Source organism: Lolium perenne, chromosome 7, assembly GCF_019359855.2.
Source record: "Lolium perenne isolate Kyuss_39 chromosome 7, Kyuss_2.0, whole genome shotgun sequence".
Classification (NCBI taxonomy): Eukaryota; Viridiplantae; Streptophyta; class Magnoliopsida; order Poales; family Poaceae; genus Lolium; species Lolium perenne.
Genome location: NC_067250.2, coordinates 279,743,956 through 279,763,053, shown reverse-complemented (window position 1 = coordinate 279,763,053; position 19,098 = coordinate 279,743,956). Strand labels below are relative to the sequence as shown.

The 19,098-nt window shown below is 48.2% G+C and overlaps 2 protein-coding genes and 1 long non-coding RNA gene across 3 annotated transcripts; all 3 read right to left on the bottom strand.

Annotated features, from left to right (window-relative positions):
- Positions 1-2,229: 2,229 nt before the first annotated feature.
- Positions 2,230-3,420, bottom strand: LOC127315244 (F-box protein At5g49610-like). Its single transcript, XM_051345748.1, has one exon. The coding sequence runs from the start codon at positions 3,418-3,420 to the stop codon at positions 2,230-2,232; it is 1,191 nt and encodes a 396-aa protein (XP_051201708.1).
- Positions 3,421-9,909: 6,489 nt separating this feature from the next.
- LOC127312558 (uncharacterized) lies at positions 9,910-10,710 on the bottom strand. The gene is made up of 2 exons (XR_007858422.2): positions 10,655-10,710; positions 9,910-10,554 (listed from the first exon to the last, which is right to left on the bottom strand). It is a non-coding gene; the product is annotated as an uncharacterized lncRNA (long non-coding RNA).
- Positions 10,711-10,734: 24 nt separating this feature from the next.
- On the bottom strand, positions 10,735-11,858 carry LOC127315245 (F-box protein At5g07610-like). The gene is made up of 2 exons (XM_051345749.1): positions 10,862-11,858; positions 10,735-10,772 (listed from the first exon to the last, which is right to left on the bottom strand). The coding sequence occupies exons 1-2, from the start codon at positions 11,856-11,858 to the stop codon at positions 10,735-10,737; spliced, it is 1,035 nt and encodes a 344-aa protein (XP_051201709.1).
- Between the last annotated feature and the right edge of the window lie 7,240 nt (positions 11,859-19,098).

Here is a 19,098-nt window from a genome sequence, read left to right as displayed (position 1 = left end):
TTGGCGACCGGTCGACCGGACCGTACGCCGGACCCGCCGGTCTGTAGGTCAGCAGACCGGGCAGCAGACCGGACCACTTAGGCGCTCTTTTGACGCCCGGTTGGCGCCCGGTTGGCGACCGGTTGGCGACCGGTTGACCGGGCCACACGCCGGACTGGCCGGTTGGGGGGGGCGGCTGACCGGGCGGCAAACCGGATTTCTGACCCCTTTTCGATTGTTGTTGAAGTGGGGGGTCTCCTTTAGCCTTCTTGTTCCTTTGATACACCATTTATGCCCCTTTCCTAATACCTGAGATTATCCTTATAAACATATTAGGCCAACAACTCTAGCACGGTGTCATTGTTACCAAAATAATGGATAAGGGTAAAATACCCTTACAGACTAGCGGAAGCCAGCGGTTGCCAGCGAGGAGCTCCACTTCAACTAGGCAGGGGCACGACCTTGGGGTCGGCATGGTTTTCGGAGCAGCGACTCTTTTTGGGTGTCAGTTTTAGTTGCTTGGGTGGCGGAACTGTCGACCAGTTCGGTGCGCGGCCTCGGGGTCGGTGTGTGTGTCTTGTGTTGATTGGGCGACGGAGTTGTCGGCTTGCCGGGTGCGCGGCCTCAGGGCTGGTGTGGGTGCTGGAGCAGCGGCTCCTTTGTTAGGTTGTTGTCTTTGCTTGCTTCAGTGGTAGAGCTGACGGCTTGGAGGGTGCATGGTCTCGAGACTGACGTGTGTCGCTGATGTATCGGTTTTCGCTTGGATTTCTGTAATTGACCAGACAACTTTCTTCTTAATTAATGGAACGCGCAAAACTTTTGCCTAGCGTTTCAAAAAAAAAATAACGAAAGGGCATCAAGCGATTTCAGCTATCTTTGAGTCCGAGTACTAATTCAGATGTATTCATATTCATTTTACATAGGAAAATGCTCGTTTTCCTCCGGAGGTTACAACGCACGATGCCTCCGGGTTGACCGTGCGCCACGCGTCCGTGAGAGAAAGAACTGTCCATGTGCGTGGGACCCACCACCTACCTTATCTTCTCACCTCATCTTCTCCCGTCCACACAAATCCCCCATTTCTTTCTCCTGCATTCACGCCACCGAGTAACTCGCCGGCCCTCCTACCAGAGCTCTACTCCGACCAGCTCCGCCGCCCCCATCTCGCCAATGCGCCACCGTCCCTCTCTCTCCCTCGTGGTGCTGCTCGAGCGGCGGTCATAGTTGCTGCACTGGAGGCGGCGCCATGACGGCGCTACAAGACCAGGCCGGCGGTGCTGCAAAGGTCCAGCGTCGGAGCTGCAAAGGGACGCCCGTGTATCTGCAAATCCCCACCACCGATGCTGCAAAGGGCGGCGGCGGAGCTGCAAAGGGTCGTCGGCGGAGCTGCAAATCCCCTCCTCCGATGCTGCAAAGGGCGGCAGCGGAGCTGCAAGGGCCACCGGCGGAGCTGCAAGTCCCCACCACCGGTGCTGCAAAGGGCCGCCGGCGGAGCTTCAAAGGCCAAGCATGGCTGCTGCAAGGGCCACCGGCGGAGCTGCAAGTCCCCACCACCGGTGCTGCAAAGGTCCGCCGGCGAAGCTTCAAAGGCCAAGCATGGCTGCTGCAAAGGCCCGCCACCAGAGCTGCAAAGGCCAAGCATGGCTGCTGCCAGCGGGGGCAACAGTGCTACAGGCGCCAGGGGTGGTGCGACCAGCCGGCGCCGGCAGTGATGCCGGTGGTTCTGCCGGTGGTGCTGCCATAGGAGGAAGATGGAGCTTCCATCGGCGGGAGGCGGTGCTACGAGGAGGAGCGCATATGCTGCAAGGAGAGTCGGCGGTGCGTCCCACCGGAGTTCACGTGTCGCTGGCGAGATCCCTCACTGTAGGTGTTTCTAGGTGTGCCGGGAGGATGGTGCGGCCATTGCGTGATGTTTTTATTTTGTTTTTGTTTTTCTTTTTTTTTCCTCTGTGAAAAATATAAGTGGTGGACGTGGGGTGGTGGTTCTGGAGGGACATGTGTCGGATGGGGGACTCGGAGGTTCAGGAGGAAATAATCCTCCGAAGGATCCTCAGCAGTGTCCTTTTACATAACACCGTAGAAAAAAGTACTAAACAAGAATAAATAAGGAATGTATCGACGTGTAGAACGAATGTAGAACAAATGTAAATTCGGATGTTACCTAGTTAGTATAAAATAAGAGCATGTACACGGATTAAAGCTAGAACCAAACATTAACCTCCCCCAAGATAACCACGATTATTCATCGAGTCAGGCCGAAGAAGAATATGGTGGACTAGGATCACCAACGCCTTTTGGAGCCGGTGACACGAGGTTCTCCTGGTAGACATGGTCGGTCGCAAGGAGATGGCCGTGGAACGGCTCCAGCCGCATGGCGCTCGTGACCACCTCGCACCTCCTTAGATTGTAGACAGCGACAAGTTTCCGTGCCATGGTGATGAGTACAGCGTCCCCCTCGTCGCTCACGTGGACGAGAGACACGGAGTAAAATCCCAAGCCTCCTCCACAGGTTCGATCCAAGAAGCTAATGTCGATGTTGTACCGAAATGCCCACGACTCCTTCTCGTAGTTAACGAGCACCCAAACCTTGAGTGCCTCCTCGGATTCGGCGAACAGTGTCACGCCCAGTGTCCCGTCCACTCCCACGAGCTGGCCGTCGAATGGGTCATCCATGCTAGTGTCACCGCCAACCGGGCCGCGCATAAGGCGGAACTCCTCCGAAATTGTGTCGAACACGACCACACCTAGGCTGGCACGCCATAGCATCCAATGCAGACAGCTGCGGTGGGTCACCGGTTTGCCGATCAACGGCAAGTCATCGTCCGTCCACAGATTGGAGAACCCGATCTGCCTGGCCGTGGGATCGCCCGGCGCCGCCACGAGATACTCGTAAATCTTGTACGGATGCTGTATGGACGAGTGGTATTTGTGGCAGAGGACGCGGTACTCGGCCGTGGGCACGTGCCGGTAGAAGCCCACAAATTCTACCTGGCCGAGGTCGGCAGGCAGTCTGGCGAACTCCCGCGTCGCGGGGTTGCATACGAAGTAGCGGTACTCGTTTCCGTTGGCGTCGAGCTCCTCGGGCTGCAAGACGCTGCACGAGAGGAGTAGTAAGCCGTCGCAACACCCCTCGAGGTTCGTTTGTTGTGAACTGATGCCACAGTAGAGGGGGGCCGCCGTCGATTGCTCGCCGTAGGGGAACGGCAGCGCGGAGACGGCATCACCGTTGTCGATGCAGGTGTCGTTAAGGAGAAGGGCGACGGGTGCACGCCGGTGGTGCTCGCGGATGAAAACGGGGTCGGAGAGGAGATGACGCCAGGACTTGCAGACGGTGCGGAATCGGAAGACGGACTTGGCCGGCAGGTGGAGGAGGATCTCCACTAGGACGTCGTCCGGCAGCGCCGGCGCGGCTGCGGCTGTGTTTGCCTCCGCGGGTGCCATTGCACGGGCCCGGCTGCTTTTACTGTGGGAATTCAGATCAATATTGGTACCCCTATAGGATCTCGGTGTTCGATGCGTCCACCTAGGTGAAAACTTTGATCGGTAGAGCAGCCACCTTAAATCGTGAACGGATCGAAGTAGGAGTAGCTTGATTCTAGCTGCCCTATTGGCAACCTGTACGACCCATCCATATGATAAAAAGCGTTTCCGCTCCGAAATATGTCGCCGCAGCCGACCTGGACTCGTGGAGAGACACCAAGGAGCGTCGCATACACACCTACACTACTACATCGCTAACGTTCGCAGTTTTGGAAGAGTTCTTGTAATCCATACAGCAATCGTGTCATTAAAGAATTCTAGGAACACGAGTTCAAGAGGCACCAATTAGCTTTGTCTTCGCTCGGTGACGTACGTTTCAAATGCGCCAGGTTCTAGCCAAGAAAATATGAATTCAGATCCACTTCATGGAGATTCCAACAATGGTGGAAATCTACCCACGGATGTTAGTTCCTTTCTGCTGACATCTATATACATTTTATGTCCCATTTCTAATTTTTTTTTTTTGAGAACACAGTACAACGCAGACGCTCACAAACACGCACGTACAAACACCCCTATGAACGCACGCACGCACACCCTACCCCTATGAGCACCTCCGAGGGACTGAGCCGGCATATCTTGAGGTTGACGAAGTCACCACTGGCGCCTCGCTGTTGACGGGCACGTCACCTACCACTGAAAGCATAGCGCCGGTTAAATCCTGGAATAAATCCAGGTAAATGCAAACACCCATGTCAAGTCTAGGACTTGAACCTGGGTGGGCTGGTTCCACCACAAGGAACCTAACCACCAGAGCCAAGCTCTGTTTGCTCCCATTTCTAATTTCTATTACAGTATAAGATTTCTTCTGCAGGCCTGCTTTTTTTAGATGGCTCTACACATGTATCATGAGTGCCTGTATATACTTGAAGCCTTTTTAGAGATTATTTTCTGTCGAATAATTTTGCGCAATGAGTGTCTGTATTGCCTCCCTTTCCTTGAGGCTTGAGCATACGAACAGGTTTTTTTTACTAAGCAATAATTTTTATAAGGTTATTCATCCTTTTTTCAGAGGGATCTACTTCTGTTAGATGGTTGAGATAAACAAGATTTTCCTTTTACGGAAACGCTGTCTTACATTCCTCGTTTACTTGTTTTCTTCTTTCTCCATGCAGTTGCAGAAAATTGTTGGTTCGGTCGGCCTAACCAACTTTTTTGCATTTTTTCTAAGCATTGCAAATGCTTCTTTTTCTTTTTAACAGGATTATTATATAGCCCAGCAAGAGAAGAGAATTGAGCTCTTTTGATTCTTCTATCTGGGTTTTAAAGGGGATGCTTCCTGTTATATATACTTGACAATATTTCTTACAACCCAACAAGAAGAGAGAAACCGATAATTAATTTACTCAATTAAATCATGACACTGAATTTGCCATCAATAAAAAGGGGGATGCAGTTTGCAAAATACTATAGCTGTAAGACAATAAATACGTGTACTCCCTCTGTCCCATAAAAGATATCTCAACTTTTGTCTGGATACCTTCAAATTGAGACAAAGTGGAGACACATTTTATGGGACGGATGGAGTATAATACTAAGAGCAGGTCTAACAGACCCCGTAAAAGGGGCAAACCCGTATAATAACCGCCGATTTGAGGGTTTCGGCTCTACCCGGCCGTCTAGCACGCCCCGTAAAAACGGCCCCCGCATCGTTTTTTGCTGTTTTCGAGTACGGGGCGGGTCATCGCCCCTTACTTGTGCGGGGCGGGAGGGGGAATACAGGGCCAACCCCTCACCTTTGGCGGGCTGAAATTTCAGCTAGCAACTGCTTCTGCCCATTGGAGCGGGCGCGGCCATGGCGGGCATCCGGAGCGGGAGCGGGCGCGGCCGGCGTGGGGGCAGCCGGAGCGGGCGCGGCCGGGGCCGGCGGCGGCCGGGCGGGAGCGGGCGCAGCCGGTGCGGGCGTGGCCGGCCGTGGCTCGCGCGCGGCCGTGGCGGCCGGGCGGGCTCGGGCGCGGCGGTGCGGGCGCGGCCGGCCGTGGCTCGCGCGCGCCGGGGCGGGAGCGGGCGCGGCGCATTGGTGCGGTGCGTGGCGTAGCGGGGGGCGGCCGGGCGGAGCGGGCGGCCATGGCGGGCAGTGGCGGCGGGGGCAGGCAGGGCAGGCGGCGGCGCGCGGCCGTGGCGGGCTGGGGGCGGCCGGAGCGGGGGCGGCCGGGGCAGGGCGGGACAGGAGATGAGGCAGGAGGAGGAAGAAAGAGAGGAGGAAGAGGAGATTTTTTTTTTTGGCATATTTTGGGAATATTCCCTTTTACAGGTTAGGTATACGGGGTCTGCTAGCTCGGACGAGTTTTCGGCCGGTCGAAATCGAATACAGGGCCCTGTACTCGTGTTATACGGGGCAGAAATTTAAGGGGTCTGTTAGACATGCTCTAAGAGTCTGCTCTTGGATTTAGCCTAGACGTCTCATGGTCTCAGGTCGATTGACCACGGTCCAGTCAGGCCGAGAAGAGTATCAATGCATAAGGAGAGCGGATAGTCACTTCTAACGGAGCCGGTAACTACCGGACTCCCAGCAACCAATCATGTGGTGCCAGCTGATCTAGTACAGGTCTACCACATCTATGTATTCTTGTGTATGCGTTCATTGTGTTATTTTCTGCTCCTACGTAGGCCCCACCCACGTGCCTTTGTCCCTTTGCATGCACCTTCTCTCTCTTGGCTTATTACGCCGACTCCACAACAGCTAGCTAATAATCCCATATTACACTAAAATCTATTTAGAGTACTTTTTTTCGCTACAAGTTTTGAAATTATGATTAGTATAAATTTTTAAAAATAAGTTTAGTTCATTTTTCACCCATACTTCAGTTAAGGTATTTTCCAAATTTCAATAAAATATTCTTCAAATTTCTATGACCAACCCAAATCAAACGAACAAGATATTTGTCTACGTATGGGTTTACATAATTTTTTAGATTTTTTTTAGAATTTTAGTTCATTTTTCACATATACTCCAATTATTTCTGTTTTTTCACATAAATATGATTCACACATAATCCAGTTATATATTTTATGTTATAATAGTTTAATTATATTTCAGAATTTCAATAAAATATTTCGTGAACAAGATATTTTATGGAATTAGCTCAAAGATATATAAAAAATTGTTTTTTTAAATGTACTGAAAAATTTCTGAAAACAAAGCAAAATAATTGAAACACATGTGAATCGTAAATAATTTTTTAATGGAAAGCTTGGAAAATCATGTATAACCCTTATATGCAATATGTCATATCTCTTCTATACCAAAATGTTAGTGAAACCATACTTGAAACATCTCTTGTTCATTTTATGGAATTAGCTCAAAAATAGAAATATTTTAATTGTATTTTGTTATTAATGACATATATGGATAGTAAAGGATTTCTCAAATGGTGCCGTAAGATCACTAGTAGTGGCGCACCCCTCTAGTGGTGCTCCACTGCTATATAGCAGTGGCGCACCAAAAACAGGTGCCCCACTGCTATGAAAATACTAGTGGCGCACCACAACAACCATGCGCCATTGCTATATTTATTTTATGATTCAGCTCCACCCCAGACTTAGCAGTGGCGCACCTAATATAAGGATGTGTCAAGGGTGGCGCACCTATAAGTTAGTAGTGGCGCACTAGGTAGTGCGCCACTGTTACTTGAGTTAGCAATGGCGCATGAGTAGTGCGCCACTACTAGGCGTGATAGTAGTGGCGCACCACTAGTTCGCCACTGATGACAAAAAGTGGTGCGCCACTGATAGCCTGTTTTCTAGTAGTGAACTATAATATATGTGAATCATATTTGTGTGGAAAAGAAATAAAACAGGAATATGTGCGAAAAAAGGAGCATATTTTCTTAAAAATAATCATGACCTAAAACTTTTATGAAAACAATGTAAGATGATTGGAGTATATGGTAATAATATATGGAACTTCTATGAACTTACGAAAATAGGAAATTGTGACATGATATTTCGTAGGAAGATTTTGTCATTTATTTAAAAACTGATACAATATTTGAAACATGGTAAATGTGGCATATGTAGTTTGTACCAACTTGATATTAAAAAAAGTCTCACATTTTAATATTATATACCATAATTTGTTCATATCATAATGCTATCCATAATCAAAATAGTTGATGTCCGAAACCTAGCTAGTTGGATTGTACTAGGTATGAAAAAAAATTATATAAATGTGAGTAATATATGTAAAATTTCTTTGATTCCAAGATGTTACAGAATCTGATTTGAGTAGCTCACAAATTTTGAAGATATTTTGATTTTTTCTGAAACAAACTTACACTGTTCTGGAAATAAAGAAATATAACTGGAATATGTGTAAATCTTGTAGGGAGCTTCTATAAAGTTGTTTTAAAAATTTACAAAGCATAACTTCAAATTTGTATTGAAAATAGTTAAAATATATTTCACCCTCACATGTTGTGGTGGAGGCGGAGATCAATAATTAAAGAGAGAGAGTATGGAAAGCACATATGGGTAATAATGCAGACACATCCACGTGGAAGGGCCGCGCCTTGAGGCTGCGCTGGCCATGGCTTCGATGGACTGACCCTCAGCGGCCCTGGGTGGGCTCCAAGCTTCCCTGTGACGATACTGACATGGCCCTTTTTAGGGCGGCAACGAAGATCACCATCGGCAATGGGGAACTTACTTCCTTCTGGTTCGATTCATGGTCTGAACGCGGGCCACTATGCTTGTGGACCCCTGATCTTTTTAAGGTGGCCACCAGAAAATCAAGATCCGTCGCCAAGGAATTCCTCGATGACAACTGGATCCGCTCCATTGCCGGCCTCAGCACGCCGGTTCAGCTAGCGCAATTCCTGGATGTCTGGAATCTCGTGATGTCCACCCACCTGAACCCGGACACCCTGGACACCATTGCTTGCTCTACGAGCTCGCAGGGGACTTACTCTGCGGGATCCGCTTACCACCTACAGTTCCTGGGCAGTTTTCCCAAGTTTGACGCCGCCAAGATTTGGCTTGCACACGCGGAGCCAAAATGCAAGATCTTCGCATGGCTTGCCCTTCACGCTAAACTTCTCACCGCCGACAGGCTCGCCATTCGGGGGTGGCCGCATGACCCAGTCTGCCCCCTTTGCTTGTCTGCCCACGAGACGGCTACCCACCTCTGCAAGGATTGCCCTTTCACCACAGCTATATGGAACAACATCCACCAAAACGGCGACCACAACCCGGCTTCACACGGCCAGACTTTCATGTCTATCAATGACTGGTGGGACAACATCATTGAGAGCAAGCCGGGCTCTGAAAGGCGCCGCCTCAGTGGACGCTTTCTCTATGTGATATGGAACGCCTGGAAAGAAAGAAACAGAAGCATCTTCACTGGACATTGCCTCACCTACATCGAGGTGGCCTCAATCGTCAAGGAGGATATTGAGCAAAGGCAGCGTGCTTTCGCGCCTGTTAGAGTCGCCATCCCAGCGGAGCCTGACTAGGCAGCTGTGTTTTTCTTTTTACCTCGGTGGTTTCTGGCATGTTCTACACCTCAATCTAAACATGCCTTCTTTGTACAGTTTTGGTTTTCCCCCTTGCTTATATGAAAAGGCAGTGCTCCTGCCGGTTGCTCCAAAAAAAGGGATGTGGTGGGGAGATCGCCCCGGTGGTCTCCCGCGCCGGATCTGGAGCTGTTGCCTTTCTGCGTCAAGCTCGACCCTGCCCAACCCTAGACTTGCTCTGGTGGGTTGCTGCTGTTGGAGGTGGAGCGCCAGACCGGGGGAAACTCTTGGCCGACGGGGCGGCCACGAAGTCGTCGACGCTGTTGGTGCCGATCTCCTTCTTTAAGGCGATTTCGAGGTAGTCTATCCTCTCCCTGTCTAGCCTATCTCGGGTGAAAACCCAAAAGCCTCGACTTGGGCGGCGGCGGCGCACCGGCGTCGTCCCCTTCCTCAAGGCGCCGCCTTGGGATGGCTAGGTCAGTGGTCGATTCTTCGACGGTGGTTTGGCTGCTGGGAGCGGGCGTTTTCTAAGTATGCGTACATATAATATATTTTGTACAATTATATCAACAAAGTATAGCATACACCATTTATATATGAGACATCCGTTTACAATCCATATTTGTGCAGAAAATAATTTCCACGCATTGTTACAAAATCTCATTAACAAATCAAATTGATTACAATCATTTCTTTGCACCACAAGTGTTTCACAATTTTACGGAGAAAACAGACAAATCAACTTTTTGATATGTTACATAAGTTAACTGAACCCAAGCAGATATGTTACAAGAATTACTTTGGATGTCAAATTAAGAAAAATACAAAAATACAAATGTCACATTTTGTTGATAAAAAGTATGATATGGAGAAGTGAATGGTAGGTCCAATCATACGGACAAGATATGATTCAATATTGAGTTCTGTAACATCTCAGTTTAGGGAACCATGACATGTAACTTTCAATAATGGGTTCTGTAACATCTCAGTTTAGGGAAACATGACATGTATTCCTTTCTGAAATTTGGTCGATACCAAATACGACCCATTCATTTTTTAGAGATTGATCACACCTCTTAAATTGCTGGTACCTAACCAATCAGATGCTATAATGGCGAGTAGTAAGCCACAGATCCAAGCATGAGAGAACATTACAGGCAAACAACATGAGAAAAAAAGAAGAGGGTTGAGGGATCCAACAGCGGATGAAGAACTGAACATTTTCTGGCTGAAATGGCTGGGGAAGCCGATGAAAATACTCAAAAAGATTGCAGGCAATCTCTGGGAAGAGCACGAGCGGGAGAGGGAGCAGAGCGAGCTCCTCGAGCCCATCGATGCAGGCCTCACCTCGGCCGACGGCAGGCGGCCGCCTCGCCGTTGTTCCGGCCGCAGAACTGTCGACAGTCTTCACGCCAGCTTGTTGCCCTCCGTTGCTGCCTTGCGGCAGGAGCAGCGGCGCTGTCTCGCCGTGCAAACACGGGCAGTCCGGCCGCCATCTTCACGCCATTGCGGCACCGCCGCCTTTTCCGGATCGAGATGCGGGGAGAGGAGAGAAACGATGAAGAGCGCGCCGGATGGTGGCCTGTGCGGTTGTGGCTAGATATTATCGGGTCAAGTGGGACATGTATGTATTATATGTATCCTATGTGCAAGAATAAATACCCAGCAAGAGAGGGAAATACCAGAATCTCACGCCCGAATCGCGCGCAACATATCCAACGATGAGATCGTGACCGGTTGTTGCCACGATGGTGGAGTAGGGTCACCGAGGCCTTTTGAAGCCAATGGCAAAAGACTTTCCTGGTAGACATGGTCCGTTTCATAGAGATGATCGTGGAACGGCTTCTGCATGGTGCTCACCACCTCACCCCTCCTTAGGTTGTACACACCGACTCCTTTCCGTTCGAAGGTCATGACTACAGCGTCACCCTCGTCGCTCACGTGGACGAGCAATATGGAGAAAAACCGGCGTCCTTGATCTAGTAAGCTAGTGTCTATCATGTACCTTAATACCCACGCCTCCTCCTCGTAGCTCTCGAGCACCCACAGCTTGAGCACCCCCTCATCTGCCACGAATAGCGGCGCGCCCAATGTCCCGTCCACTCCCACAAGCCGGCCGAACATGCTGTCTGCATGAGTGTCACTGTCCACCGGGCCACACATTAGTCGGAACTCCTCCGAGATGGTGTCAAACACGACAATCCCCATGTGACGCCACCATAGCATCCAGTGCAGGCAGCTACGGTGAATCACCGATTCATCCATCAACGGAAAGTCGGTGTCCATCCACAAGTTGGAGGGTCCGAGTCGCCTGGCCGTGTGATGGCCCGGCGCCACCACCAGGTACTCGTAAATCTTGTAAGGATGATGTATGTTGTGGCAGAGGACGCGGTACTCGGCCGTGGGCGCGTGCCGGTAGAAACCCACGAATTCCACCTGCTGGCCAATGCTAGCGGGCAGTCTGGTGAACTCCCGCGTCGCCGGATTGCATACGAAGTAGCGGAACACGTCTCCGTTGGTATCGATCTCATGAGGCTCCAAGCAATTGCACGAGAAGAGGAGTAAGCCATGGCAGCACCCGTGGAGATACGTATGCTGACAAGGGATGCCGCAATAGAGAGGAGCCACTGTCGATTGATCGGTGTAGGGGAACTGGAGCACGGAGATGCCCATGCCGACGAAGGTGCTGTTGAGGAGGATGGCGCGGGGTGCACGCCGGTGGTGATCACGGATGAAGACGGGATCGGAGAGGAGACGACGCCACTGCTTGGAGACGGCGCGGTACCGGAGGACTAACTTGGCCGGCAGGAGGAGGAGGATCTCCACGAGGACGTCCTCCGGCAGGGCCGGTACGGTTGCGGCTATGTTTGCGCCCGCGGGCGCCATGGCCCGGCTGCTTGTACCGTGGGAATTCAGATCAATATTGGTATCCCATTGAATTTCGATGTTCGAGGTGCCCACCTAGCTAGGTATTCGGCAGATCAAGCCCTTGCTAGACCACCGTGAACGGATGGAGGTAGCCGCCCTATGGAAACCTACGGAACCGTGAATTCAGATCAATATTAGTATCAGTTTTTTTTTTTTACATCAGACATCAGTGTGGCTCTCCAGTTTGCACACAAAAGACCAAGCCCATGGGTCTAAACTCAGCAGGCATTACGCATTGGGCAGCCCATATACTGCATCGTGCATATCGACAAGTCAAAACAGATTATTTGGTTCATAAAAAAAAGATGTGTGTATTTCCTTCTATGGTGAATCTCGGATTCTTCAGTTTGTAATTGTCAAAGTAACATAATGATCCCACCGTAACAATGTCAGTGCCGTAGAATTGTGTAGATTCGTACGTTATCTACTCCCTCCGTACAAAAATATAAGACGTTGTATTACTCTTAAACGTCTTACAATTTAGCATAGAGGGAGTAGACTTTAGGTCCCGCTTCAATAGCTGGATTTTAGTCATAACGGATGTTAAACTATCTGGTCCGTAATCATCTGCGGTGCGCTCAGTTTGTACTTATTTACGAGGCCCGTATTATTTCCATGTTCGTATTCCAGATGCACCGTGAAGCAGGCACGGAAACTTTCCGGGCCACTAAACTAAACCAGCCATCCAAGCGGTGGGTTATGTTTGTATTTCACGAAGGTTGTCTGAGATTTGCTAAAATTTAGATATATTTAGACACTAAACAATCTACATAGATTCAAACTCGACAAATCTCAGACAACCTTCGCGGGACGCAGGGAGTAAATCACAAGAAATCTTGAACACTTTAATTTGGAAGGGATGAAGTACATAGATCTATATATTAAAGTAGAACGAAATGAAGCATTTGCAATACTTTGAAAGAAAAAAATTGGTCATCTTCTATGCTCATATTATCAGGAAAATATATTAATGTATACTTTAAAAAAGAATTGCAGTATTTATCGCCTCTTTAATTGGGCAACATACTAATGTCTTCTTGTGAATAAAAAAATGGTGGATCCTTTGTGACTTTTTTTATCCGACACAGCCTACTTTACAAAATACTCCATCATTTGTATAAGTACTAATACCTACTTTTAAATAAATTGCATAATTTATCGCCTTCTTTATTTGGAAAAACTAGTACTGTCTTTATTTGAATGAATAGCAAATTGTTCGATCATCCTTCGCCACTTTAATCAGGCAAAAATATTGTTGCCCACTTTAAAACATACTCTATCATTTGTCGAATCTTTTATTCGATAAATATACTACTACTGTTCGTCAACCGTACCTTGACTTCAGAAAAAAGTTGTTGGGTCGTTCATTCGTCTATGTTATTTGAAAAATATTGCTAACTTAATCGGCTGAAGATCACCTAGGGGCACATCTACAACTTCATGTGCCTCTATTATCTGGGACTATAGTACTTTGCCAGTGCTTCCGCGATACCTTTTACAGTATTTTGGAAAAAAAATGTTGTCCGTTCGTCAACAGTACCTTTTCGAGTACTGTGAAAAAAACTGGCATCATTGGTCGCCTCTTTTATTCAAAAACAATATAATTTCTTTTTAAAAAAGTACGTTTATCATTTGGTGGCACTTTTATTCCGGAAACTGCGCTACTGCCTTCTACTACATTAACTTCAGGGGAAAAAAATACTCCATCATTCATCTTCTCTTTCATTTGGTATTTTTTTACTACTTTTTTTATTGGTCATCTCACGATTAGTATTACTCCTACCTCTATCCATTAAAGGATGCGAAAGTTTGTCTAATTTTGGAGATACATTTGAATTTGGTCAAATTTCAACGTCCTTTTATAGTCGAAAAGTAATATAACCAGGTATGGTGGTTTTGGCCGTCACTATATGCATCACCATGCGCACTGCTCCAAGGACAGTGGGAGCATGAAGCAGAATCTCTCCACAGCAAACAAACCTGTAGATTATCAAATGGGCAAGTTGGTCGCCGCCGATCGTCACCTCGCCAGCAACAGCGAGCACCACCCGCCAAAACGTCGCGCGGTTCTAGCTCGTTTCCTACCTTCCCGTTCCCGGCCAGGTCGTGGTCACTGGTCAGCACACAGCGCAACGAACGACAGGCTCGCGCCGACCCGCGCGTCGCCGTCGCGGCGGGGGCCATCCATCCCGATCCATGGCTGCCAGCCGCAGCTCGACGGACGAACGAGCGAAGGAGCTCCGTCGTGTTGCGATGTGACTGTAGCAGCGGCAGGCAGTCCGTGCGCTAGCTGATGATGCCCCGCTCCACGTGAAGGAGGGCCCATCCGCTCCCAGACGGGGGAGGGAGGAGGAAACAGAAGGGAGGTGAAGCGGACCCGTCATGTCGGCTACGAGCGCTGCTGGTGGCTGGTGGTGTGTGTGTGTGACCCCGACTGCCCGCGGGGGCCGGGGGGAGAACGGGACGAGCCGCGGCGTCGCGCGCAGCCTCGGCCTATTTCTTCACCGAGGCCAGGAGCCATTCATCCGGTGCGTTTTGTCTTTGGGAGACAACGAAGGTGACGACGACGAGCAGGGTGCAGCGTCTGCGCGCAGCGGCTGGCAAGCATCGCTTTTGGGGGAAAACGACCCGCGCTCGAGTGGGTTGGTTGGTTTTGAGAATGATTGGCGCCTCTGATTCCCAGCGTGGATGCTGGCGGATATACCTTCCTAGGCAGTAGGCACGTATCCATCTACACAATCAATATTACTACTCTTACTATTACTAGAATATCTTCAATGCAAGATGTTTAGGTAGGTGTTTAGAAAAATAAACCTGGTTTTTTTAATCATTGATGCTTACTTACAAGGAAGATGCCTAACTAGGCATCTCTTGTGTACAAATAAGCGCTCGTGCTTAAGATTTTTTTTTTTGTTTATTTTCGTGAATACCTAGCTAAGCACCTTGCATTGTATATGGCCTTATATACTCATACTCATACTCATAGAAAGTATATAATATCAGTGATGGAACCAAAAGATTCCATAACAGTTTGACGAAAAGATGCCAAACGAAATGATTGACTACACTTCTGATTAGGGCAACTCTAGCATATATCTTCAAAGTGGTTTGCGGTAAACTGTAAAACGTTTTTACCGTGTCGAAATTGTTCTTCTAACATCTGTACACTAAGTTTACACATGGGCCCACTTGTTAGTACATTTTCCTTTTTTCTCCTTTTTTAATGCAAGCTCATCTTCATGGCCCTGCCGAGGGACTAAGCTAGGGAATATCTCATTAGGGTCAGCTGTATATTTTCTCTATTTCAATGGTGTTATCTTACACAAGAATAAAAGCACTTCGTACTAACTAGTGAAGAGCTCTCCAACATTCACTCGTGTCAATGCCACTCCTTGTCGTCGCCACTGCTCCAGCACCACTGCAATGCCGCTCTGCTCTACCCCCGCTAGTCCTACATGCCACCTGAATCAGCTACCATTGTCGCAATCCCGGTGGACGGATTGCGGGAAGCTGCAAAAATAGTCGTCTTTCAGACGCTTAGGATCTATCTGGTCATTTTTGTTAGCCGAACCGACAAGATTGAACGCCCGTTATTTAAGAATTTGCTCTTTTGTTTGGAGCAACTGGCAGCCTTTTCATTAAGAAGAGAAAAAATAACCAGTTTATACGGAAACATGGCCAAAAACCGAACAACACAGGGCAACACACCGGCCCCGAGACCGCGCTCCAAACGAGCCGACGACTCAACCGCCCTAGCGGCAAAGGCGACACCCTATAGCAAGACAACCATTTTTACGGTATCTATTAAAGATGCTTTTAGAACTCGCAATAATATAGGAGTTTCATTATCCAACAAGTTTGTCTCAGCACCAAATATCTGGACCAGACACACTGCAATTATAAAATTCGAGCCCTAATATTCCCTGCGAATTGGCATGGTCGATATCTATATCTAGACGCACCTGAGCTTGATTCCCGGCTGGTGGCTACGTTGTGGCCATGTCAGCACCACCGATAACACAATACTTGCAAGATGTAAAGTGTTCATGACGACATGTGATGGGCACTCACCATTAACTACGGACACAAACAGATTTGGCTATTTTATCCGGCCCTACGCGAAATCGAGCTGTTTTGACATTTCTTGTTTCACTCCACTGCTGCGATGGCCGATGGATCGACCTTGACGTGCGCGGGAAACGACCTGTGTAGTATGCTCTTTTTATGCCGCCGCATATTCCATCGATCCGCTCCCGAGCCGGGCGTCCCCGCGGGTTGGAAACTGACACCCAAAAGGTGTGACGTCGACGGGACAAGAAGAAGACGGCGATGCACAACGACGACAGATCACACATGCATTCACCTCTCACCAGATGACAAAAAATGATAGGCAGTCGTTACGATCTGTGGTTCCAAGTACACTTGTACAGTTGTACTACAGCTCTGCATATCATACGGAAAGCTGTACAAGTTCCTTCAAACATAGCAAAAGAATCACACAATTGGATTTTTTTATGCAACTAATTAAGCATACAAGCTGTTCTTGGGAATCTTGGTGGAGAAAAATATAACTAGGTAGGATGAATAAATTAGTTACCACATGGCACTTTTTTAAAAGAATCGCTCGCAGGTTACCTCGGCGACGTCAACTTCTTCAATTGGGAGCGCGGTGTCGGCCTCGACGATGATGATGAGGACGAAGTCGTAGTCCTCGACGCCTTGGACGAGGAGGATGAACTCCAACCACCAAACCTCACGTATGAGGAGGCCATGGAAATGGCCATCGCCGAGCTCGCTCAGTGGGATGGCCTCGTTGTCCGACTGCGGGCATCTGCGCTGGCCCAAGGGAGGCCAGCAACTCCTCTGGTGACTCCTCCCGCACCTATGTTGCGTCGTCCCGCACCTACGCTGCCCATCGTTGCGTATTCAACGAGTCTCAAGTGAGGGGAGCCTCATGGAGGAGAGAGAGGGGGATCCATGGGGCGAGGAGTCACCAGGATGGGGTCACACGAGTTACCCAGCTTCAGCCTCGCAACGGCGGCGGATCCTACGTGCTGCTATAATTCACTATAAGAAACAAGTGCATGATTACAGGGAGTTGTGTCTTGCCGCAAAGGCTCCTCGGATCCAGCTTATAAAGACTCGATCTAGAGAAATGTGTAGTGGCTCCCGGGTGCCAGACACCCCATAATTGGAACAATAAAAAATAAAGGTAAAATAGTTCGAACTTTTTTTGAAATCAAAGATAATCGGATATTGTAGTTGTACAAAAATATTTCCCTAGAAAATTACCTTCATTGTATCCTGGGTAAAAAAAAAAACTCGAAACGCCCCATGATCACGTACTATTCACTTTATAGTTGTCATAATTTTGTATTTTTTACCCTGGAGACCATGGGAATCATTTTTTTCAAACATTTTTTTACGAGTACAAACTTGATCATCCTTGGTTTCTATGAAGATTCAAATTTTTTTTGACCTTTTTAAATTACTACACTTTTTGGTGTATGAGGGTGTGTGGCACCCGCGAGCCAAAAGTCCCCTTCCTCCGAATCTAGGTTACAAGTAGAGATCCTACCTGATACGACTAAGCCTAAACTACATAGGTGATTCCTTGTCGTGCACGTCCTAGATCCGACCGACCTTCATCATGGGTCGGATCCGACAGCTTGTCTCTGGACCGGATCCTTCTTTCTTTAGTTTTCGGCAACTGGGTCGCTCGGTTGGGCCATAGGCCTCACCACCATCTTTGGGCCACCCGGGCTTACCGAAATTAAGGGCATGTCACATTATACCTAGTTAGCATATCCACAACACCGCCATCAGCGCTTCAGCAGCCTCTGCACTGGCTGTGCCCTTCGATTAGGTGTATCAGCCGCCTCCTAGTGTTACGCAACAGTGAAATGCAATACATCTTAGTCTTTTTTTTCAAAAAAGGTCCACCTATCTATTGATAATCATCTATGCTAGTACAAACTCATTGGGCTTCTTGGGACGCGCATCATCTTTCTTGCCGCCATTCTTGAAGTTGCCCTTCTTAGGCTTGCCCTGTTTCTTGCAACTGGTGGTCTTGTTGACCATCAACACTTGGTGCTCTTTCTTTATCTCCTCTTCAGCAGTTTTCAACATGGAGAAGAGTTAGGTAACTCCTTGTTCATGCACTGCATATTGTAGTTCATCACGAAGTTCTTGTAACTAGGTGGCAGTGATTGGACAACATGATGAATACCCAACTGGTTAGGAATCACTATTCCCAAGTCATTGAGCTTCTTCGTGTGCCCAGTCATCTTGGGCAAGTGCTCGCTAATGGAGCTACCCTCTTCCATCTTGCAGCCAAAGAACTGTTCCGAGACTTCATAGTTTTCCACGGCCGCATGACTTTCAAAGATAGCTTTGAGCTCACTGACTATCTCACAAGGGTCAGGGTTTTCAAAACACTTTTGCAGCTCTGCCTCTAGGCCGTACAGGATGGCGCACTGAACTTGGGAGTAATGAATTTTCCGAGTTTGGTAAACATTTTTCACCTTATCGGGAGCATTTTCTACAGGTGGGGCACCTAGCGCTGCATCGAGCACATATTGCAGTTGTCCAACAGTTAGGACAATCCTCACATGACGGATCCAACCCGTGAAGTTGCTTCCATTGTTCTTAATCTTTTCTTTTTCTAGGAACTGATTAAAATTGATGGTGGGGGCCGCCATGATCTACAACATATTTGCAAAGAGTTTAGACTAAGTTTATGATAAATTGAGTTTATTTTAATTCTTAAATTAACTAGGTGAACTCCCACTCAAAACAACATCCCTCACATTGTTTTAGTGATTACACGAACCAAATCCACTACACCAAGTCCGATCTTCACGAGAGAAGATGTAGTTTCAAAGGCGAACATTCAAAATGTTCATCATATCATTCATATGACTCATGCTCTACCTTTCGGTATCCCGTGTTCCGAGACCATGTCTATACATGCTAGGCTCGTCAAGGTTAACCTTAGTATCCGCATGTGCAAATCTGGCTTGCACCTGTTGTGTGCATATGTAGAATCTATAACACCTGATCATCACGTGATGCTTCGAAACGACAAGTCTTAGTAACGTGCATACTAAGGACGAACACTTTATTATCTTGATATTTAGTGAGAGGGATCATCTTATAATGCTACCGTCGCGATCTAAGCAAAATAAGATGCATAAAG